The following is an 18,309-nucleotide window of genomic DNA, read 5'->3' as shown; positions in this document are numbered from 1 at the left end:
AGTTAACGAAATGGGCAAACTCAGTTTCCAGCATATGTAAATTATATTTGAAAGTATTTTTACTGTTTTACTAACATCACAGGCGGCAGCCTAAGAACACATGGAAATAATTCAAGTGAGATCTCGACTATATAAATACCATATTATGAATTTGTTTCATTTCATTGCATAAGTAAAATAATTTAAAACAGCCATTTAATAGACATTAGATGCTCATATTCTTTATGAAATATTTTTTATCTTTTTGCCCTTTGCATTGCTGGGTAAGTGAAATTACAGCATCCCAGCTCTTAAATGCAAATAAATCTAATAAATCTCCAACAATTTCGGAAAACTTAAAAAAGAGATTGTTGCATATTTTAAAGTGTGCTTTAATTACCACAAATAAAGCAAAATATTCAAATGTGTTTGCATACTGAAATATTTGTTGCCCAAGCGTTTGCAAATGAAGAAACTTGCGAAACACAACATCCGTTGTCTGATTTTCCCCTTTCCACAATTAACAGCATGAGTGTTTGTTTGTGCGAGGGGAGCATTACAAATTGATAGATTTCTAATGAAAAGCAACTGGAAAACTCATTATCGCCATGAAAATTTTATTAAATTAGCATTACAATTGAAAGAAGTTGTTGAGGGCAAAGCGACCCGCTCCCCTTTTGTATTCCCTTTGAGTTGGCTGTGAAAAATCACTTTACTAGCACCAAAACTTGGCAACTTTCAAAGTCAGCTGTCGATGGGGCAACATCTAACATCATTCTGCCGCATCGTGGAGGATAAGAATTCCAGTTGGTCGCCTGTGTTGATGCCGCAGTGTCTAATTAATCTTGAAAGTATTTATAACTTTTGTTTGTAGTTGTTCAACTACACTACTATTCAGCCTGTTGCCTTTGGTTGCTGTTGCTTTTGCTTTTGTTGTTGCTGTTTCTGTTGCTCTTGAATTGAAAACAACTGTAAATAATTAATGCAACATTATACTCAATTACCAAGCAACTTGCATATAAATCACCGTTGAGTTTTCCCTTTTTGGGAAAGCGGCGCCCGCACTCCAAACGACGGCAAAAAGAGAAAACCGAAAATCAAAAGTTTTACAACTAGCAGCAGCTGTTTAAGGAACTTCTTTCGTGTTGTCTGCGAAAACGAAGAGAATAGAATTGCCGTCGAGTTCTGGGCCAAAAAGTCAGTTTCAAGCAGCACTGAAGTCTTTACCAGACTTTAAGGCACTTGGAGTCATGCGGTTGGCTGGCGTTTAAGGATGCATTATAATCTCCCTCTCAAGTGATATTACTCCAAGGAAACTAACCTGGTTACAAAATGCAGCGAGTGGTAGATTTATTTGGCATTAAAGTTCTTAAAACTATTATCCTCTTATGGCACATGCAAAAATGTTATTGTCAAATAAAGACAAATACCATGTTTTATATTACAAGCTGTCGCGTTGTCCAAGCCCAGCAATAAACTACAATTTGCATTATTGCAACTAAGCTGCAAGCACCAAATACCAACAGTAGTTGTAGTTGAAGCAGCACCACCAACAGCAACAGTGAAAGCAGCCAAAGTTGCCACAAAACCCCAAAGCCGCAAACTACCAACAACACAAAAGAGGGGAATATGCCGCCAACTATGCAGCTCATTCCATGCGACATTGTATAAACAACAATTTTAGCGGATATTAAAAACAATGTTGCCTCTGTGTGGATTCTTTGCTGGCCAGGAAATGGAGATGGCGGCAAGCATGATGCCCAGCGAGCGGGATAAGGATGAGGTAGACGCAGAGGACGCTAACGCTAGCGCCAACGCCAACGCGATGAAGGCTACGTCAAATTTCAAATCGTGTTTTGTCATTTTCATTCAGTGAGGTACTTCAAAGGGGGACCATTCCAGCCAGTTTTCCCGGGCCCACTTTTGTATTTACATTTTGCCTTTGTTATTGTTTGTCTTGTTCCATTTGCGTGGCAAGCGGATATCCGCTTGTCGCACTTACGAGTACACACTGTACAGCAGCAATTGTTTCGCCACTTCACTGACTACTATATATCTCTATACATTTCAATGCCACATTGTGCCTCTCTCAATTAGGTCCTTGAAGCACAGCTGATGTGCCTGCTGATGCCTAACATAGTGTCAGCTGCTGGTTTCAACATTAAAATTGATTAAAATTTAATTAACACAACGTTTCACTAATGTCCCAATGGCAATTTGGGGCTCTCCAAACTAACTGATGCCTGACTTTGTGATACCCCATAAAGTTTCAAGTAATTTGTTTAATTATTTTCAATTATTTTGTGTACAAAAAGTACGACAAAAAAGAATCCTTTTCACAGAGAGTGAGAGTGCGTTAATTTCTACAACTTGTGGCTGTTGTTGACTTGTTGCCAGCGGAGATTTTAGTAAACTAATGACACAAATTAGAGGACAATTGCTGAATGTACATAAACGCGTCGAGTGGGGCAAACAATCAGGTTTGAAATCATAGACGATTTCAATGGCTGTTAATTAGATGCATTTAAATTAAATTGAAACAGGTGGCAGAGAGACTTGACTACAATTGACTACAGTGTAAACTGTCATTTGTATTAATTTGGCCATGTCTCTTTGGCCAATTTACGTCAATTAGCTACTCGCACAACAATGCCTGAGCAAACAGACTCAGCGACAGGTGCAGTGATCTGCTAATTGGCACGTGTTATCGCGACAAATCGAGCGTGCATCTCGGGGCTAGCCTATGTCTATACTTTGTCTACTGTCTGGCGTCTGGATGAGCTGTCAGTTTGCTCAAAAGTGTTGGCACATCATGCCGCATCATCAACATCAACGTCTATGTGTGTGAACCCCCATCTATGTGCAATGCGTTCGCTTTGTCGTTGCCCTGTCAAAAGCCGCGCTGCTGTCAAGCGTGGCGTCAACGTTTGTCTATCATTAAGAGCTAAACAATTTGTGTCAGAACGCCGTAAAAGGCATCCACCGAATCCCTACGGCGGAGGCTGTCACACGCACGTTTAATGCGCTTTTGAGTATGTGTGTTTGAGTGTGTGTGTGTGTGTGGCAGCATTGCTTAATCAACTTACGACTAAACAAAAGCACATATAAATTATTTAATTAATCCCTTTTGGGTTTATTGGCTGCACACACACTCAAAGGCATACAGAAGCGAGCTCACTATGTGTCCTCAATGTATGTGTGTTTGTGTGTGTGAACAAGTGTTGTGCGTGCTGGCAATCAATGTCATAAACGTAGGTGCGAAAATGGATGCCTTGATTGCGTTCTCGCATGAGTTCGTTGCCTTCGCAGCCAAATGTGTGTTGCCTACTTTTGGGGGTCGCCTTCAATATGCAATTAAATACAAATTGATATTTGATTATATGATACCAGCCAGCTTTGACTACAGCTTGTCTGGCATTATATGTTTATAAATAGCTTGGTCTAAGCCTCGGCAATCTCTGATAATCTTTGAAATCAAACCGTTTTGTGGCTGCTCTATGTAAATGTTAATATACACAAAGAGACAGCTGAACTTGCCTAAATTGAACCACAATTTATTGCATACAATAACTGCGAGTAAATCTGTGTAAATTCATTTAATATGTAAGCTTTGAAATATATTAACAAATCTTAAATTCTTTAACTTTAAAACACAATTTATTTTATACAAAAATTGCGAGTTAATTCCCCTATATTCACTTAGCATGTGGGCTTTAAAATTTATTAATAAATTTTAAATTTAGTATTAGACAATACTGAACCACATTTTATTTCATATAATAACTTTGAGTTAATCCTCATATATTCATTTAGCATGTAAGCTTTTGAGATTTATTAATAAATCTTAAATTCAATCGCAACCAAAACTCTTTAGATGTTGACGTCAAATTTCATGCTAAGTGGAAATGTTTTGTTTGTTCAACTCTTTGCCATATCATGGCCCAAATCTCTGGTTGCTCTATTGCTGCAACAATGCTCTCTAAGTCCGTCCGACACAGGATCCAAGTTCATGCCGGCACGCACTAAATCTTTGCTTTCATGTCGAGCTTTTTTTTTTTTGTTTGGTCGGGTCGACGAAAAACTAAAACTGGGAATGGGCCAAGTTTTCTCACATAACAAACACAAAAAACCTACATACTCGTGTACTAGGGCATATAAATCCAAGTCAAATGCCTTTTATGCAAAGTTTGGATTAAGTTTTTGGCGCTCCTGTTGCCTGGCCAGAGCAAAGCAGGCCCTACAGGGCCAGTCAGGCCTTAAGCTAAGGAGACTGCGTCTATTGCCCAGTCTACTGCCCGAAAATTTGTAAACAATCAGAAAATGTGTCAACTTATTTCTTTGCAAAGAAGGTTTAACAAATAACAATGGCCTGATGCTATAAGTAAATACATAGTTGGAAATTTGTTTTGTGTGTATGTGAGTAAAGGCAGCTGACTAAGGACTTGGCTTGGTTCAATGGAAGAGCCAAAAGTGTTGGAAAATTCATTTAAGCCGCTTAGCAAAATGTGCGCTAACAATAATAAAATTGGTGTCATAATAGCGCTTGATTTCAAAGTTTTAAATTGTGCAGAGCGTTTAAATTGAATAACAAAATTCAAATTGGATACGTTGGAGTGGATAACCATATTGATAGGCAAATTGTAGTTGACAAAGCGTATAATGAACTTCCCCCTCAAAGGACAGCTAGCAAATTTAAAACAAACACAACTCGTCAACCGGTCGAAGGCAAAAGATACATCTGCAATTTCGACTCTGAACATTCTCACATACACACTCAACACATTCATTCACATACACATACATGGCAATTGATCCCTTTGACCAGCTTACAATTGTCTGAAAATAAATTGGATTTCGTTTTCCTGCAGGGGCTTTGACATTTTCTGGCCAAATACTTTAAAAGTTACTTAAGACAAAAGGTTCGACTGTCGTCTGCCGACTGTCACTTTGTCTGCAGGCAACTGACATGGCCCATTTCTACATTCAATACCCTTCTTATTGGCAAGCTAGCTAGCTGGCTGGCTAGTCGATGGCCCATGGCCAGAGCCAACAATTAGTAAGCCAATACCAGACACACGCGCAGTGTCGTTGGCCATTAAAGCAGTCGCACTCGCACTCTCAGTTGCCATTTACATAAAACGATTGCCACTTTATTGAGCACAAATAAAAGAGCAACACGAACAGTTCAAATGACAGACAACAACAGCAACAGTAGCACAAATGTAATTTCATCCATCTCTAATCATATCACATTCCGCCATTTGGCATTCGCATCCATTCCGCATCTGCATTCGCATTGCCACAAAAGTATCGCTAAACCAATTTCGATTTGTTGCGAAAATGATAACAGCATTTACAAATGCAGAGTGTGGCATTTCACGAAGTCTGCACAATTTGCGATTAGCTAGTTCCACAAAAGGAATGTAGAACTCAGAATCAAAGCAGAAAACATTTTGTTGCTCATAATTAAATGCTAAACACGAACTTTTGTATTCATCATCAAATGCTGTACGCATAAACGTAGCTGGAAATCACACTCACACAAAAAAAAAAGGAAAATAAATAAATAAACAGAGTTTTGCTGATGTTACGTATGCAAACGCTATAAATAAAGCGGCAAATGTGTAAAGTTTACTCACTCTCTCGCAGCATCATGTTCGCAATGCTGTGGTTGTGCCTGTGTGTGCGAGTGTGCGAGTGTGTGTGTGAGGGACAGCTTGTTTTGAATATGTTTGTCATTGTTAGAAGCAGCAATGCGCCAAACAGTATTACAAACATCAGCATCGACATCACACTTGTGGCACACACAGGACCTGTTCCTCTCCTTTCCTCTTCTCACTTCTCAGTGTCTGTCATGCTGTCCAACTGTTTGTCTCTCTGTCTGTCTGTCTGTTTGTAAGCTGAACAGCACAACTGAAATTTCCCCAGTGACTGACAGACGATCAGCCAACAAATGTGGCAACAAATACAACACACTCGCACACACACACACAACAACAATATTCAATTGCGGCAACCGCAATGGCATTCGCAACTGGGGGGACTGTGTTGTAGAAGCTGCCAAAAATTTTGCATATATTGGGAAACAATAAATTTTACAGCAAAGTGTATATATGTGTGTGTGGGCGTTTCCATTTCTCTGTCTGTGTGTGCACGTCCGACAGCAAATGACCTTCGACATTGGCAGGATTCGGGGGAGCCAAAGGCACAAAGACACCAAATTGCTAGACTGTGACAGCTGCGAGCCATGGATAACTTAAATGGGTTAAAAGGATATGTCCGGATGGCGGATTCAGCTTCAGCTTCGCCTCTGACTCCAGACTCCAGTGTTTGCTGCTGTTCCGGCTGATGCTCTTACTGATTCTGTTTCTGCTCCTGCTCCTTCTTCTGCTGTTTCTGCTGCTGCTGTTACTTTTCCCATTGCAGTGCTTTTGTGCGATTTTCTGGCTGTTCGCCGCGAATTCTAGCAATGCCCGCTGCATATTTGATGTCAACAACAATGCTTGACTCAAAGTGACAGTAAAATTGAAATGACACTGGCTGCACCACCGAAACAAAAGAAGCCAAGAGCCAAATAAAGAGCTCGCTTCGTCTGCGCTCATGGTGGGAGTTCTTGATGTCAGATTCAACTTGACTTGACTTTTGCTATTCACTTTATTATGTTAAAAAGTGAACAACTTTATGGAAATTTAACAATTAGTAAGAAGAATATACTTTAACAATTTTCATATACATATATGAGAAGTTAACAAATTAAGAAAAATATTTCATAAAAGAAATAATTCAATTTTTTCAAATTTATTTCGTACAACTTAAATATAAAACTTTATTTTTAGCTCATGTTTAATTTGTATTCATGAACTTTGTATTGTCAACTTCAAGTTGACTGACTTTCATTTATTTCTAGGCAAAACGTATTTTGCTACCTTTTGAGAATTAACAGCGAATGAATTCGCTGGAACATTTTCGAATTGCCATTTGAAACAATTTACAATTATAATCAATTTGACGTTTTGCTGCTGCGTTTTCCTTTAGCATTGTAAATTGTTGCCATTTCCCTCGTCAGGCAAAAAGTAATGCAAAAGTATTTTAATGTAAAGAAACACAAACAATAGCAAAAAAAAAAACAGCGTGAATAACAAACGAAGAAGAATGGAGCGGAACGTTACGTAAGTGACGTTGCAAAATAGAAAAAAAAACAAAAGTTTTCCTTCGACTATCTTTCCCTTTTCGCAATGAACAATTTTTTCATTAAAAACAGAACGCTCGACGGCAAGCAAATAGAAGAAGAGGAAGAGGAAGCACTTAAGGTGTATTACGAGTCCAAGAAATATTTTGCGCCAAGAGTTTTGAAAGTTTGGCCAAACAATTTTAATAAACATGCGCAAAAATTTAATTATATGCATGGGGGCATTCAGTATTATGGGAAATAGAGCCATCGAAAAGGCGCAAAATAAACATAACCAGATGCAAAGTCAGATAAGTAGACATCAGTACACTCACACACACACACAGAGAGAGAGAAACGAAAAGGGAACCTTAACCCAACTAGAGCTAAGCTGAAATTTAATATTGGAAGGCAATGAGCCAGGGCGCAATAAAAGCCAAAACCCACGAGGCAAACACCAAGCCGAAGGCGAGGCAAGAGAGAACGTAGATGGGACCATGACTAGGGGCCAGGCTCAGTCAGCAGAGTACCACACAGAGAGCTGTTCCTGTTGCCCTCATGTGCCGCTTTGGTAATGTAGCTGGCTGGTTGTCTGCCTGTCTCTTCTCTCTATATGGCCAACTCTCAAAGTGTACGAGGCCGAAGTCCATACTGGGCTTGTGTGTGCGCCTCCTACAATCGTGGGCGCCTCAACAAAACACGAGGCAATAGTCAGTTCGCTTCACTCTTCACTGTTCACGGAGTCGATCGAGGGGCAAATGTTGGTGCTTTGTTACATAATAGTTGAAGTTTTATTGTCGAAAGCTATTAAACTTTTCCCATCAAAAGCACAGGATGTGGCACATGGCAAAAGGTGTGTAGCATTAAGGTTACTTGCCACGACATCATAGACGCCACCGTCGCGCCACTCCGAGTAGGTTATCAGGCTATATATATTCATATACGATGAAGGGATGGCTAAAATGACTTTGCAATCAGCCGCCTGATCAGCGATAAAGCAATTGAAATTGAACACTGTCTAGCACTGCATAAAATGCCAATAAAAACATCAAAGGAAATTCTTCAATCATTAGTATCAATATATTCATATATATATGTGCAATATTTTCTCTAATTGGCATTACAGACAATAAAACCACAATATAATTTATTGCAAATTCAATTAGAAGAAATATGAAAATTTAAAGTTCAAAGGTAAGTTAAAAAAACAAATTAAATTGAACAAAATATTGTCAATCAATGCAAGGCAAAAATAAAATATTATATTTTACATTTCAACTTTAACTAGCAAATATTTGATATTTTTGTGGTCAGTTCACACACAGTGTCTGTGATAAATCAGGTCTCAGTGACAGTGCAGCAAAAGACTGGCAATGATGATGGTGCCAGAGATTGGCTCAATTGACTTTTGTGTTTTTTCGCCCTCCAACTAAACTTGCCACTGTGCACGCCCAACTTTTTCTGTTGTTCTGTTTGGGCTTGGGGGATTCGCTCGATGTGGCCAGCGGTTAACTTCTGGTATGCCCTAACTGTTTGCACCCTGGCACCCTGGCGCCCTGGCACTACCCTTGGCATCCTTGGCTGCCCCTAAGTCTGTTCGTCCAGCAGTGGCACTTCATCTTCGATTTGCTTTTCATGTAGCCAGGGCACGCAGAGCGCATAAAATTGTTTCAATGTACACACAGTGGCAAAAGTTACACTTTGTCAGCCCGGAACAACCCAGCAATCAACTCGACGAACCCGCCAATCCACTTGCAAGCACTTCAATGTGTGGGTTATGTGTACATTTTCCACGCGAATCGTTGAGTTCTTTTTCTCTATGCTCTTCTCATTTCTGTTTTCTGTTCTCCTCTGTTTTGGGAAAATGCATACGAAATTGAAAAAGTTTCGGTTCTGCTGATATGAATTGTTTGAATTTATGCAACTGGTTTAGGTTTTTTGGGCTAATTCAAAAGTCGTTTAGTTTTCGATAATTTGATTTTGTCGTTGTTGAGCGCATTGCTAATGAATTTGCTTGTGTTTGCACGCTCGAGGTGAACCACAAAGCCAAAGCCGAAGCCAACAAAATGAAGCCACAGCAGTAGCAACTGCAGTAGACTCGCTGCCAATCCCCTTTAACCCAATTGCGTAGCTGGCCGCAGCTGCCAACTCCAAGGCCAAAGCATTTGAAATGCAATTAATCAGTGTAAATTGCAGGCTGCAGCTTTGCACGACGATAACAAAATTCACCGCAAAGAACTGCCACACACACACTCACTCACACAGACTCGTATATATGTATGCTCAGTTCAAGTTTGACACTTTTATGGCACACCCACACACACACACACACACATAGGATATAGCGATGGGGATAGAGATAGAGATAGAGATAGACGTAGAGCAAATAATGTTGATGCAATAACATGCAACTTTGACACCAGCAAGTGCTGCGCCAGGCCAAAAGGCCAAGCAAAGACCAGTTGTGAGCGAGTGTCTGTCTGTGTGAGTTACAGGAGTTACATGTACTTAATGTTGATTTGTGCAACGAGCAAAAGGACCTCATGCCTCCTGACCAGACCAGATCCGAGCCGAACCGAGCCGAACCGAACCGACTAGACCAGACAAGTCGAGCAGCACTTGCCTGCCATTTGCTCTGCACTCCTCTTCACCTTCTCTTCCGCCCTTTTTGCACGAGTAGAGTTGAGTTTCATTTGCAATTTTCATCTGCAGCTGTTACTTGAGTGCATAGCACACACACACACATACAGACATACACATGGACTAGTTCACACAGATACGCTTAAGTATAGCAAAACGAAATTGCAAAAACATGATAAATTTCTAATTGCATTGCCACGAACTCCGAATGCGCTTTACACACAAAATTTAAACCAAATCGATAATACAAAACAAACTGCTTTTATAATCTACACCTACTTGAAATTGAGATCCAGTAACTTTAAACCATAAATTCGGAAGTTTTATTTAAATTCAATGCGTCCCGAATTGAAGTGAGCAGTGTATCTGAAGAGAGAACTCACACTAAGCCTGTTCAAGTAGTGCTAGAAATTGTAGCCATCATCTAAGCTGTGCTGCGATTCAAGACCAAACAAAATATCGTACTACCAGAACCCTAACTCAAGTATGAGTGCCTTAGCTGAAGTGAAGAAATCGGAGAAGAAGCTGGCATCGGGGTTGGGGAGCAAACAAGTCAAGCAAACGATTTTGAAATGTACAAATAGAAATATCTATTACTCTCTACAGCTGTCGACTGACTAGTAAACGTCCGCCCCCCTAATGCCAGCTGTCCAATGTAATTACAATTAATAAATAAATATGATTTGCCAACTAATAGCAAAGCCACCGAGTGAGGGGAGACGAAGCAAATAGATACATATATAAATTGGATGGGATGGGGAGCTGTGGCTATTCAATTTGTCGGACCAACAATTTGAAATGAAATTTACGTAGCGCGCACTTAAGTTATTTTTAATTGGCTGAAGCGCAAAGCGGCTTCAAGCACCCGGAGGTGATATTAAATCAAAATTTGAAAAGCGCGTCCAATGCACGCGCCTTCCAAAACGCAAAACGCAAAACGTTTTGTGTCCCTTCCCGGGCCATGTCAAAGGCCATGACCGCAAACGTGGGCGACTTGTGACTGCTGTTAAAAGGCTGCAGGTCATAGTTCCTAATTACTCAATATTATATTTAGCTGACGTCGTTGTCGTTGTCGTTGTCGTCGTCTGTGAATTATCGTTAATGAAAGTATCTTTTGGCATCTGGTTTTCACCTTGCCGAATTATTGTTGACGAATGTTTTTGGTTTCCAATAACCACAAACCAATCATTTCAATGATGGATCAATGTTGAAAAGTTCAACATGTAATTAATTATATTGTTTGACAGCTGCATAATAGATTGAATAATTATTGTGGTTAGAGAAAACAAATACTCAACTTTAAGCTGCTAATAAAATTAGCAACTTTAAAATATATAAAAGCTTTTTATAAGTCTGCCACATTCTTCACTAATTAATAACGTGTCAGGAAAGTGAGTTCTTTGTGGAAGTTTTAAACGTAGTTATCGTAGTTTTGCGGGGCGTCAATCAAAATCATCATCAGCGATGCAAAAACGATAGAATAGAAAAACTGTTAAGCGCATTTTTAATTAATTTATCTTTACAACTTTGCTTTAAACTCCAGAGAAATCTTTGCGAATATTGAGAAAGCTAAATAAAAAACTATACATTATCAATGATGGACTTGATGTAAAAAAAAAAAAAGAAAACAAAAACGAATTGAAAAAACGCAAAGAGAGAAAACGAGAAAGGATAGGAAATACTTATCTTGGCAAGGAAACAAAGAACAAAAAGGTACAAGGGCAACAGCCAAGGAAATCAATTAAAAGCATTTCCCATTTTGCAAGCATCGTCTTCGTCTTCGTCTTGTTCTTCGTCTTCATCTTCGTTTCTTCGCAGCTCTTTCAATCGCTGTTTGCCGTCGACATTTTATAATTTATGACGCCTATAATTGCAGCAATTTATGTGTATGTGTGTGGGTGTGCCACTGTGTCAATGTGTGTATAAGGAAAAGCTTGGCTGTATTTGCGCTAAAGCTTATGTCAGCACACACCAAACCCCATTTCTTCTGCTGATACGTCGAGCCATGCGAGCATGCCAGCAGGCGGCGAGACTGTACAAGTTTTGGCTCATTTTGAAGTTCACCCTTGAATGGCCTTTTTGTGTCGTTGCAGCAAAATGTCGTCGTCCTGGTTCTGGTTCTGGTTCAGGTCCTCATCGTTGCTTGATTGCACTTTTAATTAACTTTTTTTTTACGAAGAGATGCCTGCTGCCGGCTGCTGTTTCTGCTGCTGGTGTTGCTGCTGCTGCAATTCTTGGCTGCAGTTACCGATTGTTGGCACTTTGTGCTTTTTACTTTCGTCTCGTCATTAACAAAGGCAAACAAGTCGCGCATGAGGCCATAAATAATTGAAATGACGCCCCATCTGCCATCACAATTTAAGCGACAGCTACAACAATAACAACAAGAGCAACAATAACAACAAGAGCAACAACAATAACAACAACAACAGTGGCATCGTCGTACACAATCAACATCCTGCTCGTGTATTTGCCCCGCTCGCTTTTGCCCTTAAATTCGCCCGTCGGCCCAATATGTTAATTCAATTTGCTTGATTGCAATAAAAAAAAAAGAGAAGAAAAGGGCAAAGCCAAAGCGAGAGTGAGCTCGAGAGTGAGAGTGAGAGACAGAGACAGAGACCACCCGCAAGTTTGTTATAGATTTGCTGTCGATTCGATTGGAAGCATGGGGCACATTACCAGCTGAGCATTTGGCAGTGCAAGCACGCGTAATGTTATGATTGGAAAATGAAAATCATTTACGTGCGTCGATAGCGCACCGTCAATTTGCAGCCCATATAAATCAAATCTAGCAGAAATATATACACACACACATACACCCAGAAGGAAGGAAAAACTGTGAGGGGAGGCTGCGGATATATATCGAGACACGAAGCAAATATCGGAGGAGGTGTCAGACAGCACAGGCCAATGAATCGCGTGTGTGTCAATTAATGCGGCAACGTGCAGTGCATAATCAATTGAATGGAAATCAAAGTCAAGTCATCAGCTTTCAGCAATAATATCAATTGGTCACTTAATGATTGCGCATTCTATCAATACAGATTTGTCAGCACATTCTTTAAACTATTTATATTAGCGTTCGCTTTCTTTTAATTGCTATTCTAATTTTTAGGAATTCCATTCAAGTTAAACAACAAGTGTTTTCTCCTAGAATTATGTTAATGTTTCCATTGCAGAGTAAACGAAAACTGACCTCTACTTCACCCAAACACAAATTGCCTGACAAAAAAGGCTAGCATACTTTTATGGGCCAGGAACCCAACGAAATGTAAAACCCAAAAGCTCACTTTAGCACTCAGATACTTTTCAATTAGGAGCATTTTTATATCTACGGGTATTTGCCTGGTAGTACAAATCGAGTTAAACTCGAAATGGGTCTAACGAGAAAAACATTCAAAAGAAAAACGCATAAATGAAAACTAAATATTTGCACTGGCTTTTCCAGGGTCTTGTTATTGCTGGCAACTGACAACAGCTAAACAAAAGCAGCACAAGAAAAGGTTTTCACTCCCGTTCGCTTCCACAAAAAAAAAAACTCATTCTGCCCCAGACAACACCAACTACAACAACAACAACTATGTACAAGCCTGCCTATGAGAGCCTAAATAACTAAGTCAATAAATCAATTCGACATAATTTTACGTTGATTTTTTATACTCGTATATCTGAAGCATTTTCTTATTGTTTTTTTGGATGCCTCGGCAAATCCCAAACAAACAAAAGGCAAAGAAAAACATTTGCCAAATGTTTGGCAGCGGCAGCAGAAACGCCAGAAACGCGTGTGTGTGTGGGAGGAGATAAAACAATGATAACAAGTCAAGAGATTGGTACACATGGGCAAAAGATACATAAACAATGATAACTGCAAAGTTTATCAATTTGTAAAATGGCTGCCGCAGACAGAAATGCTGCAGACAAAACAAAAAATGAAGTGCAAACACAAAGCAAAACCACATCGTCTTAATATCGCAATGTTAACGATAACAGTATGCTGCCATTACATTGCTGTTAACATTAACAGAAAGCTTGTCGAATTGGTTGCAGCACTCGCTAAACGTTCTGAAAAAAGCTCTCATTAATATTTCCAGCACCAAAGCGTAACAGAACAAATACCACATTATTATTTGATCGTATTCTATATCACGCTTTAAGACAAATTCTATCTTTCTTTAATACATTTTAGTCAAGAATATTTGAACCACTTGATCCATGTTAAAATAAATGCATAATTCTAATTGAAATGAAGCAATTCGGCTACGTAATTTTCAAGTGCCAAAAACTGAAGATATATTTAAACCAAAACAAAAACAAGAGCAAGAAAAAAGAAAAGTTCAAACAATGAATGAATTGTTTTTGCTACGTGTCAATATTATGTTTTTTTCTATTTTCTATTTGTTTGGTTTTTGCTTTGCGTTTGTTTATAGGCCAGGAAGCCAAAAAGACTGAATCAGCGGCGAACCATAAAAAACATTGTTTTATAAATAAGTGCACACTTTAGTGTGTAGCGTACGCGCTCTGTTCATTGTACGAGTATATTCAATATTCGTGGGGGCAAAAGATGTTAAAAATAAAATACAAATTGAAATTCAAATTGAAATGCAAACATGTGCTGAAATGAATGTACAAGTGTCAACTTTGATATGCGAGCGACTTGACTCAACTTGACTAGAAATATTTTCGCCATCGTATTTTGCACAAAATTAGGCAACAAAATTAGCACCCCTCAATACAGAAGCGTCTTCAACATTCACAAAGCATACAATATGCGGTGGATAAACACAACAACGATCTTCGAGTACTCGGTACTCATTGGGCAAATGGCAGCAGCCCAAACAAAACATTTTTCTAATCAATTTAGCGCGTGTTCAAATTAATCACATACAGATGACTTCAAGATGAATCTTCAAGTGCGCAGCGTTGACCATTGGTCAGTGCCCAACAACGACAATACCAACAACAACAACAATAACAACAACAAAATCGAAATCAACAATAACAACAACACCGACAAATGGCAACGGCATCGGCATCGACAACGGCATTGGGGGCCCCTTCTAATTGCGTTCAAGAAATGCTGGCAACGATTTTGCGGTTATAAAAAATAAATACTTATAAATAAGTAAAGTATATAAAACAGTGAGCATTGCCAAAGCACCCAGGCACCCTCCACACCTCCCACACTTTTCTTTCGGCCAGCGTTCGGTGTTCATCGATATAACGAATCATAATAAGTGCAGATGTGTAGACAAAGCTGAAATGGACAACGGGACAGCAGACAGCGGACAGACTGAGTTTGCTGTCAGCGCAGTGCCAAGAAAAAAAAGGTATCGATGCATCCTCCTCCTCCATGGATGCTTCCATCTCTGTCTCACTCTAATATAGTATGCGATTTTGTGACTTTTATCTGGTGATTTGCCTTTGTCTATCAAATATACTGTGTTGTGGGCGTGATCTTGGCCAAATCCCAATGCCATGTTCAGGTTCAGTCCCTTGGAATGCACAAAGAATTCTATGCGAAATTTCTATTCCGATCTAAGCAGGTGCTAGTTTTGTGCTTGTCAGCGAAGATCGCTCAAATAAATACACATATCACGAGAAAATACAATATATTCATTTAAGATAAATACATATTAATTGACCATCAAGAACTGTCATCAGTAGCAACAACAACAACGACAACGACATCAATGACTGCGACAGCGACAACAACAAGTTCCCCCTCACACAAATTGTTATTAAAATATTGCCACGCTTTCTCAGCTTATGTTGTCTCTCTTCTAATAAGTCGAATCTATTGAAATAACTAAATAAACTAGGAACACGAATTTTAAATACCCTTTAATCTCAATAAGTAAATACATTTTAAAAGTAAATTTTTAAATTTTACTTTTTCAAAGAAAAATATTAATATTTTATGTCTGCCACTTTGTGACCTAAATATCATAATAAAACGTTGCTAAAGAATTTGTGGTACAATTATTTCTGCTATTTCGAAAACACTTTGTAGAAGTAAATAGTAAAATGGACTTTAAAAGTATTTTCTTGTACGCTTTCCCAATATCCGATGGGCAATTAACCCGCCGTATCGAAGCGATCTGTTGGAGAAATCGCCGAGAGACAGCAGATTCGTAGTACGGCGTCTGTATGTATGCATTTAGGATATATATTTTTGCACGAGGCGCGCACAAAGTCAAGACTATGTATAATTATAGCGACACCCACCTATTGGCGCCCAATTTCTGGCCGAGCACGCATACACAATATCACGGACAAACCGACAACAGACAGCGGACGTCGGACATTGGACAAAAGAGCGGAGATGTCTCACTCACGGTCAAGTTGAAAAACATTGAGAGGAGCGTCGACTGTTTGCAACAACGGATGTTGCTTTGGAGCATGCCTTGGAGGTGGTCATGTTTATGGAGGCCAAATTAACAAATTAACAAAAACAACAACAACAACAGCCAATAATCGCGTGTGTGTCACATTAACCCAATAAATAAACAAGAGATTGAGATTGTTATGCTGCCAGCAGCCGCGAACTCTGCGAGAGAGATTGGCGAGAGTATATATTTTTTTTATTTTTAACAGAGGACCACAATCGAGCAGTCAAGGGCAGCGGCAAAGGGAAAGACTGGACTCTCGGCGATAGAGCGTCAAATCAGCCTAAAGATCTCAGCAGATCAGAGATCGCAGATCGCAAATCAGAGATCGGAGATCGGAAAGAGCGAGGAGCCGAACGAACGTTCGCTGTTTTGTCGATGCGTTGATCGTTGTTTTTAATGTGTCTTTGATGTTGTCTAGCTCTGGCGAGTCGTTTTGCGAAAAATTGTATTCGAAAATTTTGTTTCGCTCGGCTTTCAGTATCGAGGGAAATCACGACGCGCCAACTTGGTGGAAATGCCAGTCCGTGATCGCGTCAAATAAAGCCCACAAGGATACGCTGCTGAGGCTGCTGCAACGGTGCAAAGTGTGTGACAAAGTGCATAAATAAATTCAAATATTTAAAAATACATTTTCAAATATAATACAAATGCAAGTTCACATATAATTGTGATAAATAATGTTACATTGTGTTCTATCTAATTAGCACAAAGTGTCAAAGCGTTATATGGCTGAGCTAAAATGTTGCCCTTTGCCAAGTGAAAAGTTAATAAATTTGTGAATAATTGCACAAAATTGAAATATTAATTGCTTGGCATTTATATTGAGTGTATTTTTGTGATTCAGTGTGTGTGTTTGTGTGTGTGTTAATACACATTGTCCGAGGAGCTGTCTCTATTAGTATTTGCTAGTGCCTGGCTAAAAATAAATAAATAAAAAGATACATATACCAAATAACAACAAATTTTATTTATTGCCCAATATATACTTACACACATGTTTGTGTGTGTCTTTCTGTCTCGGCCAAAGGCAAATAATTTTCTAATTTTTAGCGATACTAACTTTTTTTTGCAGCACTAAAGCAACAGCAACAACAAGAATTTCATCTCATAAAATTTATATTAAAAAAGTAATAAAAAAAACAAGCAGTAGAAATTTAACACAAGACAAAACCAAAAAAAAGAAGAAACGCCAAAATAAAGACGAAAAATAAAAACAAATTCGTCGTGAATTTCAGCGGACAGTTAAGAGCATATACATTAGGAAACTAAAAACAAAGAAAAAAGAAATAATTAAAAACATAAACCAGATAAATAAAATATATCAACAACATGTCCACAACGTCGCGAAGTTCGCTCACGAGAAAATCTTCGCTGGCCAAAAGTGGCAGCACGGACAAAACAACAAGCAAATCATCATCCTCATCAAAGGCCTCCTCCAACACAGCATCAGCAACGAAATCAGATGCGACGGGGAGCGGGAGCAAACAGAAAATGCAATACACAAAAACCAGGGAGCGCATTGTCGATGGTACAGTTTGATATCAATTTTTTAAAATAGCTTTTAAGTCACTTGAATTTAATATTGAGAATACAAGATATTAACCAGATACATCCTTGATATCGATTGCTTCCATTTCTTGAATTAGCTTTTCTATTTAAATTTATGGTGTCTATATAAATAAAAATTTTGATATTTAAATTGAATATCTAAACTAAATTAACAACATTCATATCAATAGTAATTAATTTACCTTTGAAATTTAAATATTTTCATCAGGCTAGTTATTAAATTTTAGTCTAAAAACATTTCAAATTTGTCTCGTGATGTTTTGTGTTGTCCAAAAACTTAATGTTAATGCTCTGGCTAGGTTATTAATATGCCATTATATATAATCTCTTAATATTTTATTAGCAAATCAAGGTTTGCCATAAACATATCTTTTCCTTGAATCATTTCTTTTTAATATTATTTTCTTTAAGTATTTCCTTTGTTTTACGATTCACATATAGTAGAATTATGTTAGAAAAAAAAATATTAACTGTCAATCGAATTGAATTTCAGCCAAGAAAAATAATTGCTGTCATTTTTAATGTACAATTTTCATGGGGTAATTACCAATTCCTCATTAAATG

The 18,309-nt window shown here is 38.6% G+C and overlaps 1 protein-coding gene across 5 annotated transcripts in view; it reads left to right on the top strand.

The window, feature by feature from the left end:
* Positions 1-18,309, top strand: part of LOC133837221 (serine/threonine-protein phosphatase 2B catalytic subunit 1) — a 109,309-nt gene that overhangs the window by 86,670 nt on the left and 4,330 nt on the right. For 2 of the 5 annotated variants that reach the window (XM_062267896.1, XM_062267894.1), the window contains exons 1-2: positions 16,639-16,760; positions 17,249-17,704. The exons of 1 other annotated variant lie outside the window; for it this stretch is intronic. In XM_062267896.1, the coding sequence (XP_062123880.1) occupies positions 17,506-17,704 (199 nt within the window). In that variant the 5' untranslated portion in view covers positions 16,639-16,760; positions 17,249-17,505. Of the gene's footprint in view, positions 1-16,634; positions 16,761-17,248; positions 17,705-18,309 lie in introns of those variants that run through there. 2 more of the 5 variants (XR_009893780.1, XM_062267895.1) reach the window with 2 other exon arrangements.

This window comes from Drosophila sulfurigaster, chromosome 2R, assembly GCF_023558435.1.
Source record: "Drosophila sulfurigaster albostrigata strain 15112-1811.04 chromosome 2R, ASM2355843v2, whole genome shotgun sequence".
Taxonomy (NCBI): Eukaryota; Metazoa; Arthropoda; class Insecta; order Diptera; family Drosophilidae; genus Drosophila; species Drosophila sulfurigaster.
The sequence above is the reverse complement of the archived record's forward strand: the minus strand, read 5'-3'. Positions and strand labels throughout refer to the sequence as shown.